Source organism: Ursus maritimus, unplaced genomic scaffold (assembly GCF_017311325.1).
Source record: "Ursus maritimus isolate PB19 unplaced genomic scaffold, ASM1731132v1 scaffold_24, whole genome shotgun sequence".
Taxonomy (NCBI): domain Eukaryota; kingdom Metazoa; phylum Chordata; class Mammalia; order Carnivora; family Ursidae; genus Ursus; species Ursus maritimus.
In genome coordinates this window covers 16,304,553-16,321,342 of record NW_024424897.1, presented here as the reverse complement: position 1 = coordinate 16,321,342, position 16,790 = coordinate 16,304,553, and the positions used below count along the sequence as shown (strand labels likewise).

The following is a 16,790-nucleotide window of genomic DNA, read 5'->3' as shown; positions in this document are numbered from 1 at the left end:
TTCAGGGCAGTAGAGGGAGCACTGCCAAAGGGCTTGGCATTGGCTGGGTGGTGTTCAGCCTGCATGGAGTGGGGTCCCCTGAGCTGGGTCCTCATCACTCACAGATAGGGTTGCCTGGCAAATACAGTATATCCCATGCAATATTTAGTACATACTTAGGCTAAAAAGTTATTCATTGTTTATCTGAAATTCACGTTTTGCTGGATTTCCTATACTTTTGTCAAATCTGCTAGTCCTACAGTCCTAGCCAAGTCCTACTTGGCAGGCCTTCAGTCTTTCTTGACCTCAGGTCCCCACCATGGGTCCTCATCACTGTGGCTAGGAGAGCTCTCTAGAAACCACCCGATCTTGTCTTCTGCTTCCAGATGCCTGCCATCCACCCTTTTCAGGACAAGTACTTAACAGATGTTTTTCCCTGAAGATCTCTTGACATTCTACCTGTCCTGCCCATACTGGCATGCAGAATTGAAGAGATTTTGCTTTGAGGTTTGAGGGTCAGTCCTATCTTCCAGAGAATTCATAATTGTTTTTCCCAGAAGAACTGGGACCCTTCTCTCCTGGGAACTCAGACACTGGGACCTCAGAGACTCTCTCCAGATGCTCCTTTAATTATAGACAGGTTATAATTTGGTGGCTTGGGAAATAGCCAGCTTGGGTTTGTGTTGGTGGTTGTTTTCGGGTCGTGTGTGGTGAGCACAGCGTATATGTTTAGAGAAGAAGGTGGGAGACAGTGGGGAAAGTGGGTGTGACCTCCTCTCTGGACCCATCAATACTCATATATCCAAACACCTAATTACATAACACCTGAGAAGTCACTGGAGTGAGGTCACCCATCAGACACCTGTGGTTTATGGGAAGCAGAACTCTGCGGAGCATACTCAGCTTGGCCTTCAGAAGGGTGATGCACCTCTGTCTGTGTTGATTGTTGACTGGGTTTGAACAGGAAGTCAGCTCTCAATAGGGCTAGGAGTTTAGATGACGAGATATTTTGGAAAGGAGCCAAAATTTTCTCTCGGTTGGCAGGCCTCCTGGTCTCTAAGTGTGCTAACAAGGTCATGAGGTTCCCAGCCCTCAGGAATGTACATATCTGAATCAGGGTAACAAACACAAATGCCTACAGGAGCTAGATAAATAACTTAGTGAAAGCAATTGGATATAACAAGAAGGCCAGGAATAATGGTATCTGATATTTATTGAGCACTGAGTCTATGCCAGGCAGTGTTCTGAGTTCTTTTAAATATATTTAGCTTAATTATTCTTCACAAGTCTTGGAGTTCAGTGCTATTACTTTCTCCATTTTAAACATGGAGAAATAGGAAACAGACAACCAGAAAAGTTGAATAATTTATTGAAGGTCACATAGCAAAGTAAGTGGTAAGCCAGGATTCGAACCCAGGCAGTCTAGCTCCAGAGCGCAAAGTAGCGTGGCCTCAATGAGAAGTTACATGTTGCCTCTGTTTAGTAGAGAAAAGAGGGTGGTGAAGATTCTGGAAAACTGGAAAATGTGTCACATCTAAAGGGGACAGCTGCTCCTTGCATCTAACCAGGGCTGCCCTGTGGTTTCAGTGTTTCCAAATCTTTTGATTTTTTTTTTTAAGAAAAAAAATCTCAAATTTCAGAGGGAGAATCTCCTGATTATTCAATATTGCCAACAAAGTCAAAATTTTTTATTAAGTTTTTATTTTAACTCCATTGTAGTTAACATAAAATCAGATTTTTAATAAACACTTATATAGGTTAGATTCTGCCATCGGTGACCTGCTTATTACCTCTGACTTAAACCACTCAGGACAGATTATTGCTGTCTTAAACGTAGGCACCCCCTCCTTTAAAAAATTAGTTGATGTATTCTGTAAGTCCTGTTTCCGTTGGAGAACTTTCTAGTAATTTCTTACTTGGTCAAGAAGACCTATTCATAGCCAGTTCAAGTGATTCCTGCTACATTCACAACCTCTGTCTCTGTGCTTTCTCCTGACAGAGTGTCCCAAGGGTCCTGACATCCTGGTGGTCCTGCTCTCAGTGATGGGGGCCATTTTGCTCATTGGTCTTGCTACTCTGCTCATCTGGAAGCTTCTCATCACCATCCATGACCGGAAGGAGTTTGCTAAATTTGAAGAAGAGCGAGCCAGAGCAAAATGGGACACCGTAAGAGGCTGGGCTGGGCATTTTCTCAAGTCATTGGTTTGAAAGCCTCAAGTGGAAACTGCAGATGCCTGGGGTGGCCAGGTTCAGCTAGCCCATAATTTCCCTGTTAGCCTCTGTTCTGGAAATTGGGAGATGGTCCCGTGTCTTTATTATTCCTGGAAACCACCTGATTCTCTCTCTACCACACAGTGATGACAGGCCACATCAGTGAGTACTGACTGAACACAGGTAGGGCCCAGCTCTGCTCTGGACACTGATGCAATGAAAAAGAGACTTCTTCTCCAGTTGAGGAAATTAAGACAAACTTGAGAATCCTACACTGAGAACATATAATACATTATATACTGATGAAGTCCAAAGCATTAAACACAAACAGGAAAAAAAAAAATAAGTTAGCTAACTTTTGGTGGGATTCAGATATACCAGGAACTGTTCTAAATAATTTTTAGGTATTAACTTCTTCCATTCCCACAACAGCCGTGGATAGGAGACAGCATTATTATTCCCATTTTATAGGTAAGGAAACAGCACAGAGAGCTTAAGAAGCTTGCCCAATTGTGGGAGGGAATTAAGTTATGATAGGAATTACTTTTTGGGCCAGCCTCTTAAAAAATATCCTCCCTGCAGTTTATTCTGATAGAATTAAATGAAACAAGCGTCTACTGAAAACTTTCTACATGCTTAATTTTACTCTGTTCTCCTTCAGCTCATCTTCTACATTTTAACTTTTTTCTGGACATTGCAAATGGCTGCTTGACTCCATGAATGTCCAGGGGGAGGCTGAAAGTTTGTTTCCATTTGATGGTGACTTCAGGCTTTTGTACCCAAGGGTCCGAAGAAACTTGAGAAACAAGTGTTTCTTTTAGCCCAGTACAGAAATCTGGAACCTCTGAGGCACATGACGATGTTGACCCGTAAAGACTATCAGATCTTATGGGATTTGTCACTTTTTGTTAGAAAATAATTGTGTGTGGTGGGTGTGCCTGAGTGGCTCAGTCCGTTAAGCATGTGACTCTTGGTTTTGGCTCGGGTCATGATCTCAGGGTTGTGGCATTGATCCTTGCGTCGGGCTCTGTGCTCAGCAAAGTCTGCTTGAGATTCTCTCCCTCTGCCCCTGCCCCCCACTAAAATAAGTGAATAAATCTTTTTTAAAAAAGAAAAGAATTTGGGAAACCCAGTGAGGGTTTATTTTTTCCTGCTAATGTGACTATTCATGGGTAGTGCTTAGAGGGATGAAATGAGAACAAATTAAAGTTATTTTGAGCAATACTGTCCTCTTGGTTTCAGCTACGACCTGCTACATTTCCCGTCTCTGCCCACACCCCCCAGGATGGTCACAAGGAAGGAAAAATGGGGAGAAGGGCAAAAAAGGAGAGTTCAGGAGAGAGGCAAGAAATCGATACTGGTGAAAAGCGATCCTGAAATGTTTGGTGATCCCCAAAAACTAATGGGCTGGATTCAACCCCTTAGAAATAGCAGCAGGATGGCATTCCACCTTCTCTCTGCTCTTATTTTGTATCTACTCCCATCTTGAGAGAGAACATGGGGGTACAATGAGCACTAAGTGGTTCATCAATAGTATATCCCAGAGAAGGGTGTCTTGGGTAGACTTTTCAGATGAAATGTAATCCTTGAGGGGAGGGGAGAGTTGAGGAATTCACTGTAAGACGCTTCTCTGTTTTCTCTGCAGGCCAACAACCCACTGTACAAAGAGGCCACATCCACCTTCACCAACATCACCTACCGGGGCACTTAATGACAAGGAGTCATCCTCAGATCACTATCAAGCTGTCCCAGAATTGTGGACATCTCTGTTGTCATGTTTACAGGGAACGATATCTGTGGGGCGGGATTGGGAGCTGGGTGTGGGGTGGGCCGGAAGAACGTCAGTCTGTGGAGGTGTGGGTCTCTGTGCATGTGTATGTGTGAGTTGCTGCGTGTGGGGGAATGTGTAATTTAAAACTTGTGGTGTGTCCCAGGCAAGCAGAGCTCCTGAACCTTCGTCCACAGAATGCCTCCTTCAGGGATTCTTCCTGCTTAACCTGAGGGTGACTGACACAGCTGAGCCGGTGTTCTACATTACCTCAGTGAGAAGCCAGCTTTCCTTTTTGGGCCATTTTTTTCCTGAAGAAGAAAGCAGAGCTGAGCCTCTCATTCCAGAGGAAGGGGCCTTGACTCTACTTTGAGTTCACGGTTCTTGGGCCTGACGCTCAGCAGCTCTGATAGTAACTGCTGAGCTCCGTGGCCTTGCTGTGTCATCTGGACCTTTATCTCCTTTCCCTTCCCTCAGGGTGAAGGAGAAATCGGAGGCAAGCTGAACCGTCAGGGCTGCCTAGGCCTTTTGCCATCACCTCAATCCAGTATGGTTCTCTCATGAGGGGAGACTTGCTAGCAGTTCTGTGGGGAGTGAGGACGGTAGGGCCACTCAGGGGTCATGCATGGCCTGGACAGATGTGCCAGAGTCCCCCAGTTCATCATCATCACCCTTCAGATCTGTCTCATCGGCAGCTCCACCCTAGAAGTTCCTTTAGAAGAAGTGTGTCACCCTTAGGCCAGCATCACTTCTCTACCTTCTCCTTCCACACTCTCACTGCTGTAGACATTTGCTACATCCTGGGGATTTCTTTCATGACCAAATGCTTTTCCTCCCAGGGAGAGTGCTGTGATTAGAGCCAGAGGTCTGGCCCTACCCTTCAGGCCCTCCGCCCCTGGTCCAAGGCACCTCTCCACACACCCAACCTGGTGCTTCGGTGTCTACATCCACCCACGCGGCTGACTGCATTTATCTACCTCTTGGCTGTCCTTGGGTGAAGGAATCGTTCCCATGGGTCTCCAAGTCCGCTGGACATAACTGCCACATTTGGAATGATGGGCCAGTTGTATCAGCATGTGTGGCCTCTTCTCCTATGGGCTGGGCAACCTCATTTTAAGTCAGTCTTTAATCTGAGAGGCCACAAGTGCAATTTTATTTTATTTTTCTCATTGGGTCACCTGAAACCATGATGAGGCTTCCTTAATCGAAAGGAATAGGTATATAATCACACTTGCATTCTTTTGTAATTTTATTTGGTGGTGAGGAAGGAGAGTGTTAAAAAAGAAAAAACAAACAGCACAGACTTGGACCGGTTACAGACCCTCCCACTTGGCATCCTTCATAGGAAGTTGCTGCCCAGTCGCCGGGTCTCTCATCCTGGAAGCCTGTAGGGATGGACCCATGGGCATGCTGGGCCTTTTCTGAGGAGCTGGGATACAGGCTCTTCTTTTTTCCTAGCCATAGCTGTTGCTCCGTTGGTGTTTACCTTAGTCTGACATTAACAACCCACCCTCACCCCATTCATCAAGAAAAAGGGAAGGACCTATAGACAGTGGTCTGATGATCAGAAAATCTAGGTCCTGGCCTCAGTGTTACAGCTAAGGAATCTTTAACCTTAATTAAGGCAAGTCTCCTTCTTCTCCCTGGGCCTCAATTTTTTCTAGTTTGAAAAATGATAGGTTTGGACCAGCCAATATCAATATCATGATATTCTAAGATGCTGGGACTTCCTGTCAGGGACTTCAAGCATGCAGTCAAGATTCTATGAGGTATTGTTACTCTTGGTTGTTTTAGTTGGGCGATCTGAGAGACCTGGCTGTGGCAAGAGCAGATGTCATTCTATGTCAGCTTTCTCAACGGAGGAGCCTCATTCCATCCTCTCTAGAACTCCTCCTCCAGAATTTGTTAGCAGTTACATCTCCTGATGTAGCACTCGAGCTCCACTTAGTTTATTATTTCTTAGTTCACTTTGTACACATTTGCATCCACGTATAAGGAAGAGGCATCCATAAGAAGCAGCTGAAATATGTATTCTCTGTCTGTGGGTTAACACTGAGAATAAGCTTTGAAATTAGGAATGGGGCAAATGAATGAACCTTGTCTCACCCATGGATTACCCTTTACTGAAGGGAATGGTAGTACAGTTGAGAGTTGAATCCAAGAAGTTTCAAACCTAACTATATCTTTTGGCTACTGAGACAAGAGTCCATTAGAATAGTAGTTGGACGTTTTATTTAGATAAGATGGTTTATATGAAGAAATTATATCAAAGGAGGAAGAACACATATCTAAAAGATTAAAAAAAAAAAAAACCGGTAGGACTTTTGTCTGAGCTTCTGGAACAAGGCTTCTAGGCCTTTGTCTGTCTGTGGGGAGATCCTGTTCACGAGATAGCAAAGTGCAGTCAGTTCTGGCCTCATGTGGGGTGAACATCTAAATAGTATTTTGGCATCAGCACAGCCCCAAAAGGTTATTTGTGCTCAGCTCATCTGGAAGTAATTTACATTCAATCTCAGGGCCCGTGGACAGAAACGGGAAGCTTTGAACATTCCTGACAAGTTGTCACATAAGGAGTCAGTTCTTTACCTCTCAGATATTCTTAGACCATCCATGACTTCAAGATACTCCTCTTTGTTAAGTATTCCTGGTTGGAACGCCTTAAGTTCCTTCCTGACTTCCCAACCACCCCCTTTGTTTGAGTTGTGCAACAGCGAATTAAATGTGCTTTCCAAAACGAATTGACCTAAGGCTGCCCAGTTCTTCCTGTGTTGTTCTTTCTGTTTTCTTTGGGTGAAAAGACAAAGTGTCATTGCCTCAAAAATGATTATTTTAGAACAAGCATGTTTCCAAATGTAACCAAATGATGACTACTACGGGAACTGAAGTTTGCTCCAGAACCCAGAGTTTTTCTTTAGACTTTAATAACATTTTCAAAGTAAGTGGGTTATTACTGTTCTAAGAATTAGAGTTGTTTTGCTTTTTAATTGGGGATTTTTTGGAACTTGTGCAACCTCAATAGAACAGATTGTTAATTTAGCTTAGGTTTTGTTTGCGGGAGGCATAATAAATTGGTACGATAAAGTCTTAATGACAAATTATTTACAGGATCATTTAAATGTCCAACTTTTATTTAAGGAATTGGGTCTCAGAGTGTGGTCCCAGGACCAGCAGGCTCTGTATCATGTGGGAAGTTGTTAGTAATGAAAATGCACAGGCCACACCCCAGAACTACTAACTCAGAAAATCTGAGAGTGGGGCCCAGCATTCTCTTTCAGTAAACCTTCCTGGTGATTCTGTTTCATACTCCAGTCTAAGAACCACTGACATAGAGAGTCACATACCTATCCTTCTGGCCTAATAAATTTGCAGTAAGTCAACTCAGTTACTAAAAATTATGAACATAGTTTGGTTGGTAGATTAAGAAAACCAAATATCTACCCACATAAAATGCAAATCTACTTTTGATCCATTTTCCAAGTTAAGTGATCAAAGCCTTCTTGGGTTCACTCTCAGCCACCAATTCCCATGAAAAACTAAAAGAAGTTTAGTTTAGATCCAAATGACAGGGAAAACAAACAAGCAAACAACTAACAGGATCCTTGGCAGGCATCTAAGAAGACGTTTTATTCACAGGGGTTGTGATCAATATCTTCATTATTTGCATTATCATTCTGTAGGATAAGACTTTAGAATGTGTAACTTCACTTTGCTATTTAAAATGTGTTGAGCCTCAACAGTATGGGATTGAAGTACTTTACAGGACACTCATAAGCTTTGCCTTTAAGTCTTGCATTCCTGACATAATGTACATCTTTAAAAACACATTACAGTGCATGACATCATAAAAATATTACGTGAACATAGACTGGGTCCTTTTATGGTGAAATTTTGTAAGATTCACTATGTTTTACTTGTGTAATGGTAACTGTTGTCTAAATGTCTGGATGAAAATGGAGGACTTTATGTGAAAATGAAATGAAAAACTATATGTCAAATCACATTAGTAATCCCCCAGCTCTTGGCCTCTGTCGTCTGAACTCTAGTAGCAGCCGTCTAATGACCCCTGGGACCAATACCAAGCAGGTTGTCTTGGAATTACAGTGCATTCATTTTTCACACTGATGTAGGGAAACAGTAACCTATGCTTTGCACGGAAGCCATTTAATACTTGTTGAGAAATAATTTCCATTTGGTTTTGTAATATATTTCTGGAAATATATATTTCTAATTTTTTGTAGTTTGACTAAAGCATTCAAAGAGGTAGTTTTAAATGCTTGTGATTGGGGTCAACAATGTTGTGAAATAAAATTTAAGGTCCACTTAACGTGGCTACCCAAGAATGGTTAGTATGTGAAAAGAAAATTGTCAGTCAGGAACGTGATTGTGTTCCTTGCAACTGCTGTCGTAGTGGGGTCTCTCCGACCTCTTGCACAGAGGAAACAATTTCCATCAGCTGTGTGTTTTCTGACAATGCATCAAAGCATGCTCACAGAATATAAGTATCTGGAAAGCAACATTTAGGAAATTTAAGAGCCTTTAGGCAAAATCTCCCAGTAAATTATTCTTTATTGGTGTCCCTGAAAAGAACTTTGTAAAAAAAAATTTCACCATTCATTGTGGCTTATGTAATATATTACTTGGGTTTTCCTGTGACTCATACACAATTGTCATGATTCTTTGGAGAGAGCAGAGTGCTGGGTGTGTAAATAGCATTTGGTGGCCAATGAAAATACTTTGTTAAGAAAAAGGAAAAATGTTGATGAACGTATGCTAGACTTTGCTTTTCCCGACACTTACAATCATGCATTGTGACAGAGGTTGCTAATTGTGCCCCCCTATCTGTTTTCCGCTTCTCATATATCAGAACTCCTAATTTTCAGCTGGACTCATGGCTGCCCAGAATAAGTCTTGTTTCCTAGCCTCTCTTGCAGCTAGGTGTGCCATGTCCATCTCAAAGACAGTGAGATGTAAATGAAAGATGTGCATGCAACTTCCAGTAAGTGCCACAGAAAGGAGGGAGCATGTCTTTCTTCTTCCCTTCCTTCTCCAGGAAGACTGGAATGTAGAGATAATAGCTAGAATTTAAGCAGACGTCATGGATCAGGATGTGACCTAAGGGACTGTAGTAGTTATCTATTGCTACATAACAAATTCCCCCACAATTTAACAGCTTAAAACAACAAACACTATCTTGCAGTTTCTGTGGTATATCAGCTGGTTTCTCCCTAAGTGAGTAATCCAAGAGAAAGCAAGGAGGAAGCTGCAATGTCTTTTATGACTTAGTTTTTTTTTTTTTTAATATTTATTTATTTATTTGAGAGAGAGAGTGAGGGAGAAGGGCAGGGGGAGAGAGAGGGAAAGAGAGTCTTAAGCAGACTTTGTGTGGAGCACAGAGCCTGACTCGGGGCTCGATCTCATGACCCTGAGATCACAACCTGAGCTGAAACCAAGAATCAGACATTTAACCAACTGCATCACCCAGGCACCCCTGTGACTTAGTTTTTTGTTTTTAAAGATTTATTTGAGAGAGAGAGAGCAAGCATGAGCAGGGGGAGGGGCAGAGGGAGAGGGAGAGAGAATCTCAAGCAAACTCCCCACTGAGCATGGAACCAGATGCAGGGCTTGGTCTCAGGACCCTGAGATCATGACCTGAGCTGAAATCAAGAGTTGGACACCCAACCTACTGAGCCACCCAGGCACCCCTATGACTTAGTTTTGTAAGTGTCATATTATCACTTCTGCCACACTCTATTCATTGTAAGTAGTCCACTACATCGAACCCACATTCAAGAGGAGTGGACTAGATGCCATCTTTTGAAGAGATGAGCATTATACTGGATAGACTCATTGCCCCTGCCCACCCGCCCCCCTAAAGATATCCATGTTCTAATCCCGAGAACCAGCAAATATTTTACCAAGCTTGCATGGAATAAAGGATTTTGTTGGTGTAATTAAGGACAGAAACAGGGAAATCTCATAGATTATCTGGGTAGCCTTAGTATCATAAATGTTTTTATAAGAGGAAGGTAAGAGGATCAGAGTGAGAGTAGGAAATATAATGATGGGAACAGGTCTGAGTGAGGTGGCCATGAGTAAAGGAAAGCATATAGCCTCTAGAAGCTGGAAAAGGTAAGGAACCGATTTTCCTCTAGAGCCTTCAGGAATGCAGCCTTTGATTTTAGCCCTGTAAGACCAATTTTGAACTTCAGACCTCCAGAAATGTAAGATAATAAATTGTTGTGTAAGCCACTAATTCTGTGGTAATTTGTTACAGTAACAAGAAGAAAGTAATACACCAAAGAATTTGTGCACATATTTTAAAAATGTCACAGTCCACCCTCTAGTCACAAATTATTTATAGTCCTCCCATATGCAAAATGCATTCACCCCTCCCAAGACCCCAGAGTCTTATCTCATTATAGCATTCACTCGCAGTTCAGAGTCTTGTCCTCTAAATAGGTCCTGGGGCAGACGAAGCTTCTTGGATATATTATATTCAGCCACTTGAGTACAGTACCTCTCAATCTGAAGTCCTACAGAAAAAAAGCTATATGCTTCTTTCTTACAACAACCAATGTAAAAGAACAGGCAGAAAACGGGAGGTTCACAGAAGTTGCTGGTCCATAGCAATTCTGAAATTCATTGAGTACACATTTACAGTTCCATATTCAATGCCTGGAAATAATTCTCCATGGATTTCGGTTCCACTCTCTAGGCTCTTGGTTTTAATCTGTAAGTCATCTTTTTTTTCCATTAAAGGTAGCATGTGCTTACATCTAAGTAGTTTTCTTGGCCTGCTTCGTGCTTATAGAACTTGAGGGTCCAAAGGCCTCTTTCCTTTTTGTACTTGGAGTCTTTCAGCTCAAGCTGGCAGTGTTTCTGATGATAGCCTAAAAAATTGTGAATCTCCTGCAAATCTTTTTGGGTTTCATTCCATGAGATAAGAGCCCTATCCATAAATATCTTTGAGCTAAATTTTTTTTTGTACCTTGGGCTTCTGCAGAAGGACAAAAGCCTTAAGCTTCTTAGAAGCCATATTATTTGAATAAAAGGATCCAAGAAGCATAACCTTAAAATCTTTACAGAGGCTTTTGTCTGATTGAAGGGTATTCTGCCATACCTCCCTTAAGCTGACACTGGAATGACAGCCAGTGGGGCAATAAAATAGAAGATGGCAAGCATGCAACTATGGTAAACAATTATCTGCCTCCCAAGTGACCATCTCTGAATCTCCTCAATGTGAGAAATACAATTCTATCTTGCTTAGGCCACTGTTATTCAAGGATTTTCTGTTACTGGTAAAAGAATCTAATCCTAACTAATATACTCTCGGCGCTATTGGGGGAGGGGGGGGGTCTGTGAAACTGACTAATACAGAAACTAATTCATCAATAGACTCATTACTAAAAATTATAAGTGTTCAATATTTGTGAAGCATCCACAATCTGTTGATCACCACACAGACCGAAACCATTATAATCCTTACACATCAGAAGTTGATGCTTTATAAATAGATGGAAAATGGGCTGAGTCCATTAATAGAGGTGACTGTAACAGTGTGGGGGGTGGGGAAGCAGGGAATAGAGGGTGGGGTGTTTACAAAAAAAAAGAACGTTGTCTTAGGACTCAGATTATTTATAGACTATTTAGGGAGATAAACCACATACATATTGAAAGTACTAAAGAACGCCTACAGAGCAGGATTTAAGATACAAACAGGCACAGTGGTATCTCAGAAGGAATTAATTATTTTAGCATTTATTTAGCATTAATTGAGCACTACATATACATTTTTGAACTATCACAATCCTGAAAGAATGAGAAAATTGAGGCTTAGAGAGCCTAAGCATACAGTAAGCAATTAGGACAATTGGCTGAATAATTGAATTTCAATAGATCTGTCTCTAAAGCCCAGGCTGTTCACCACAATGTCAACAACCAACAATGGATCCATTAATGTGAATAAATTTACCTATACGTGAAGAAAATATACCTCAAATCGTGGGCTTTTTGGGGAAAATATTTGCAAAACCCTCTTTGCTTCACAGAACATTTACAACTTTAGCAAACCTTAAAAACGATTAATTTCACTGAATTGGATTCATAAGTTTTAGTGACATAATAATCGGGAAAAGCCATGAAAAATCGCTTTGCGTCTTTTACCAATATCATTTGGTCTGCAGGATGCACACACAAGAAGTCGATTTTCAAAGAAAAAGTATCTCTTCCCAAAGGAAGCGTTAGTCTTCTGAAAGGCAACCTGGAACAAAATTCAGCCAAGTAGTGGAACAAGGGGCTTTGCGCTCAAGTCCGTTACAGGGTAGTAGAAACCGAGAAGAATGGACTGTTTTAGAGGGGACGGCGGGAAGTAGTCAAAGGATGGGTAGAAAAGAACACTGAAAAGTGGTCAGACTAGGGCGGGACAGCGCACCGCAGAATGGAGAGCAGCAGGAAGGGTAGGGGGTGCAGGATGGAAGGCGAAATCGAAGTGCCTGGAAGAGAGCCCGTGGGGAGCAGTCCCGCCACTCGGGTCCAGGCCTCTGAGCCCGGCCGGGTGAGGTCACAGGCCCTTGTGAGGTGGGGTAGAGCGGCAAGGCCACAGCGCAGACCAATCGTCGCGGAGGCGGCGGCGAGCTCAGCCGCTCCCCGCGGCCCCGGAGCCCCTGCGCCGTGGCGGTGGCGGTGGCGGTGGCGGTGGCGGTGGCAGTGGCGGTGGCAGCGGCAACAGCCTGCGTCACACACCCTTCCAGCGCCCGGGCCTGGTGGGCGGAGTGTCGGCCTCGGTCAGGTGACCTGGGGGCGGGGCCTCGCCGCGTGGGAGCCCGGGAAGGCGGCGGAGCTAGAGGGCTCGGTCGCGCGAGGGATTGTGGGGCTTGCAGCGAGGACCTACTGATCCCGGAAGACTAGGGGCCTCAGGCCGTGAGGCGGGAGTAGGGAGATGCTCCTGGGAGTCCGAAGGGGTCCATGGTAGGACCCTCAGGGGACAGAGGTGGGGAGGCAAGACTTGTAGAGAGAGAGAAGAGCCTGGAAGGTTGAGGGAGGAGGATGCAGCACGGTATGAGGGACAAAGTAGAACAGTTATGGCGATGGAGGAAGGTTCCAGAAGGGGCAGCGAAGTGACTGGGGCCAGACAGTAAAGGGGCAGAGGGGTGACGGGGTTGGGTCTGACGGTGCTTCGGGAATGGTGGCTGTTCTAGAAGGGTCTTCCTTGTGGTTGGGAAGCTTCCCTGCTCCTTCAGCATATACTTAAGTGTTTAAGTGTTAGAGCAACTTGTTTTCATCTGGTGGGTAGTTTAATTTGTTTACATGTCTACTTATTTCCTTCCCTAGAAGTCTAAACAATTAAGACCTATTGGAATGTTCCATAGCACAGGTTCTTGCATGAAGTGGAAGTTCACTCAGTATTTGTTAAAGATGGTAATTGGGGGTAATGCATGTCATGTTTTTAAGGGCTGCCGGTGTGGTGCACCTGTATCCTTGCCAACACTTGTTTCTTATGTTTTTGAATTTACCCATTCTGACAGGTGTGAGGTGATACCTTATTGTGGTTTTGATTTACATTTCCCTTATGATTAGTGATGTTGAGCATCTTACCGTGTGTCTTTTGGCCATCTGTGTGTCTTCCTTCCCTAACTGTAACATATCTATAAAAATTTTGAAAATTCTATACTCTGCCAAGGATTGGAAAACTCTAGTAATAATATGATAGCTTTATCTAAATAGGGACTGAATCAATATAATACTTTAAAAAATACTTGTGATGTATCAGAGGGTTTTGAATATACTCACTTCTTTTTGATAGTTTTTGATGAATCAGATAGTGATGACCAAGGTGTAAGGGAAGATGAGAAAGTACAGTATGTATTTGAAAGTGTGGTGGCAGAACACAGGTATGGCTACTGGTGGCTGTTTTTTCTCTCACTCTTCTAGTACCACTGGGACAAGGTGGGGTGGTGGGGGGGTAGATGACCCCTTCTTGATTCTCATAGGTGCTTCCAGACATTTTTTTTTGTCCCATTCTCAAAATGCCCAGTTTTGCATCTCACATTAGCAGATTATACCACCCATTACCATTCCCTGTTGCTTCAGTCAAATTTCAGCTCCTGATTCTCTGCTGCTCTAACTCTACTCCTGTCATAGTTCTTGTGATTTTAGCATTCATACAGATGATCCTTCTAGTACCCTGATCTCTCAGTTCCTGTCGTCCTACAGTAATTTAATCTTTCCTCAGTCACATACTCCCTTTTTTATATTCTCAATCTTGTATGACCAATAATTGCAACTCTGTTATCTTAATACAGTAGTCCCCCCACTTTATTCTCATTAGTACCCTTTTATTTTGATTTCCATGGTTTCAGTCACCCGTGGTCAACTCTGGATCAGTAGAAGATCTTCCTGACCTATCATCAGAAGGTCAGTAGTAGCGTAATGCTATGTCACAATGCCTACATCATTCACTTCCCTTCATCTCATCACGTAGGCCTTTTATCTCAAATCATCACAGGAAGAAGGGTGAGTACAGTACAATAGATATTTTGAGAGAGAGAGACCACAGTCACATAACTTTTATTACAGTATATTGTTATCTATTTTATTATTACTTACTGTTACTCTCTTGCTGTGCCTAATTTATAAATTAAACTTTATCATAGGGATGTGTGTATGGGTAAAACAATATACTGGGTTTAGTACTCTGTAGTTTCAGGCTTCCACTGGGGGTCTTGGAATGGATCCCCCGTGGATAAGGGTGGGGGAGTACTGTATGTCTCACTCTCCAACCATCGTATTCCTATTTTTCAGACTCACTCTGACTCTGATAATCCTTGGACCCCACCAGGATCTTCAATCCACCCCCCCTTTTTTTAAATGTCACTCACCCTGTCTTGTATTTATTTCCCACCCACCTACTCAGTTTGTTTCGTGGTCAGTAATTAAAATCACTCCCTTGCCTTTCCCCCCAGTTCCTTTATCACATTTTCAGTTCATTTTACTTCCTTGGCTAAATTGTAATCCTACGTTAAATCTAGATCTCTACCTCAGTGCGACCATTTCTGCATTGAACATAGCTAGAGAAAAAAAAACACAACTATGCTTACTGGTTTCACATTAAATTCACCATCACTTCCTCAAGGGGCCCTGATGCTGCCCAGCAACCATATCAGGTACCCGTGGGCTATTAATTCTTCCATTCTCCTAGATGACTGTTTTGTAACAATACCTCTGTCCTTAAACCTCTAGCATCTCTTCTCACATCCTTATTCGCAGTTGATTATGTTGCTTCCTGTTTCACTAAGAAAACTAAAGCAATCAGGGGACCTGGCTGTCTCAGTTAGTAGAGTATGTGACTCTTGATAGCAGGGCCATGAGTTCAAGCCCCATGTTGGGTGTAGAGCCTACCGAAAGCAATTAAATGATTTCCACAAGCCTCCACAACCACATCTACTCTTCATGTAATTAAGCTGATTACTCTGCCACATCTATTGCTATGAGTATATTCTAAGCTAAGGGCAAACCCTGCCCTTGTGCCCTAAATCTCATCTCCTTTATTCTACTTGAGAATATTGTTTCAGTAATTCTCCCCTTCTGTGTAATCAATTTTTGCTCTCCTAGATTATTCCTAGCATATGAACATGACTTTATTTTCCTCCACCCTAAACCCTCATAACCCCTTTACCCTTCAGCTACTACCTCATTTCTCTTCCCCTTTATAGCATAACTCTTCTGTCTGTCTCCAATTTTTCTCCCCCACTCTGTCTTGAACTCACTCCAAGGACATTATTTCCTTACCCTGCTACCCAAATGGCTTCTCTTAGGGTTGTTAGTGTCCTCCTTGTTGGAAAACCTAATCAGTCATTCAGTACTCATCTTACTTGACCTAACGGCAGCATTTGTCCCAGTTGATTACTCATTTTTTTGAAGTGCTTTTTTTCACTTGGCTTTTAGAAATCTAGACTCACTTGATTTTCCTCCTAGCAACTAGAGTGATTCTTTCAGAAAGGACTTTAGATCATGTCTTCTTTCTGCTCAAAACAGTGGCTTCCCATCTCAGGGCACAAGCCAAGGTTCTTACAATGATTTAGGGGCCCTCTATATCTACCTCCCTCCCTTGATTCCCCCTGCTCTCCTCTCCTTCTTTCCCTTTGTTTTCTCTGGTTCAGCTTTATGGGTCTTCCCACTGTTGCTTTAACAGTGACACTCCTTACTTCTGAGTCTTGGTGTTTGCTTTTCTCTGGCTGAAATGCTTTCCCTTAAGATATTGATTGGCTTCCTACTTTAATTCCTTCAGGTCTGTACTTTCAAGTTTCCCTCTCAGTAAGGTCTTCCTTGGCTGCCCTGTGTGTTCCCCGCATCTTTTCCCCAACTCCATACTTCATATTCTTCTCCCCTACTTTACATTTTTTTCCTTTAGTACTTATCACAGAAAACGTACTACTTATTTTACTTATTTATCTATTTTATTGTCTCTCTTTGACTAGAATGTAAGCTCCATGAGGGCAGGATTTATTTTTTCCTGGCCGTATCCCCAGAGCCTGGAGGATAGTCTAGTACACAGTAAGCATACAGTATATCAGTGTTGAATTCATATGGGTTAAATTCATATGAATTTTCTGATTGGAGGGTTGAATGGATAGATGATTGGAAAAGAGGGCTACAGCTCTTCACTTCTCTTGGTTTGTCCTTGCAAGTTCACATATGTATCATCGGATTGAAAGAGTTGAGAAACAATTCTCTTGTCAAATTTATGGAGAAGAGACTTCCTGTACTATTTTTTCTCAGCTTGGAGAGGGTTGTATGTGGTATGTGGTATCTGATTCATCCAGCAGATTAAAAC

General features: G+C 42.7%; 1 protein-coding gene across 1 annotated transcript in view; it reads left to right on the top strand.

Annotated features, from left to right (window-relative positions):
* ITGB3 (integrin subunit beta 3) overlaps positions 1-6,696 on the top strand; it is a 48,691-nt gene extending 41,995 nt beyond the window's left edge. The window contains exons 14-15 of the mRNA XM_040640434.1: positions 1,979-2,145; positions 3,836-6,696. Coding sequence (XP_040496368.1) covers positions 1,979-2,145; positions 3,836-3,901 — 233 coding nt within the window. The 3' untranslated portion in view covers positions 3,902-6,696. The remainder of the gene's footprint in view (positions 1-1,978; positions 2,146-3,835) is intronic.
* The last annotated feature ends 10,094 nt before the right edge of the window (positions 6,697-16,790 follow it).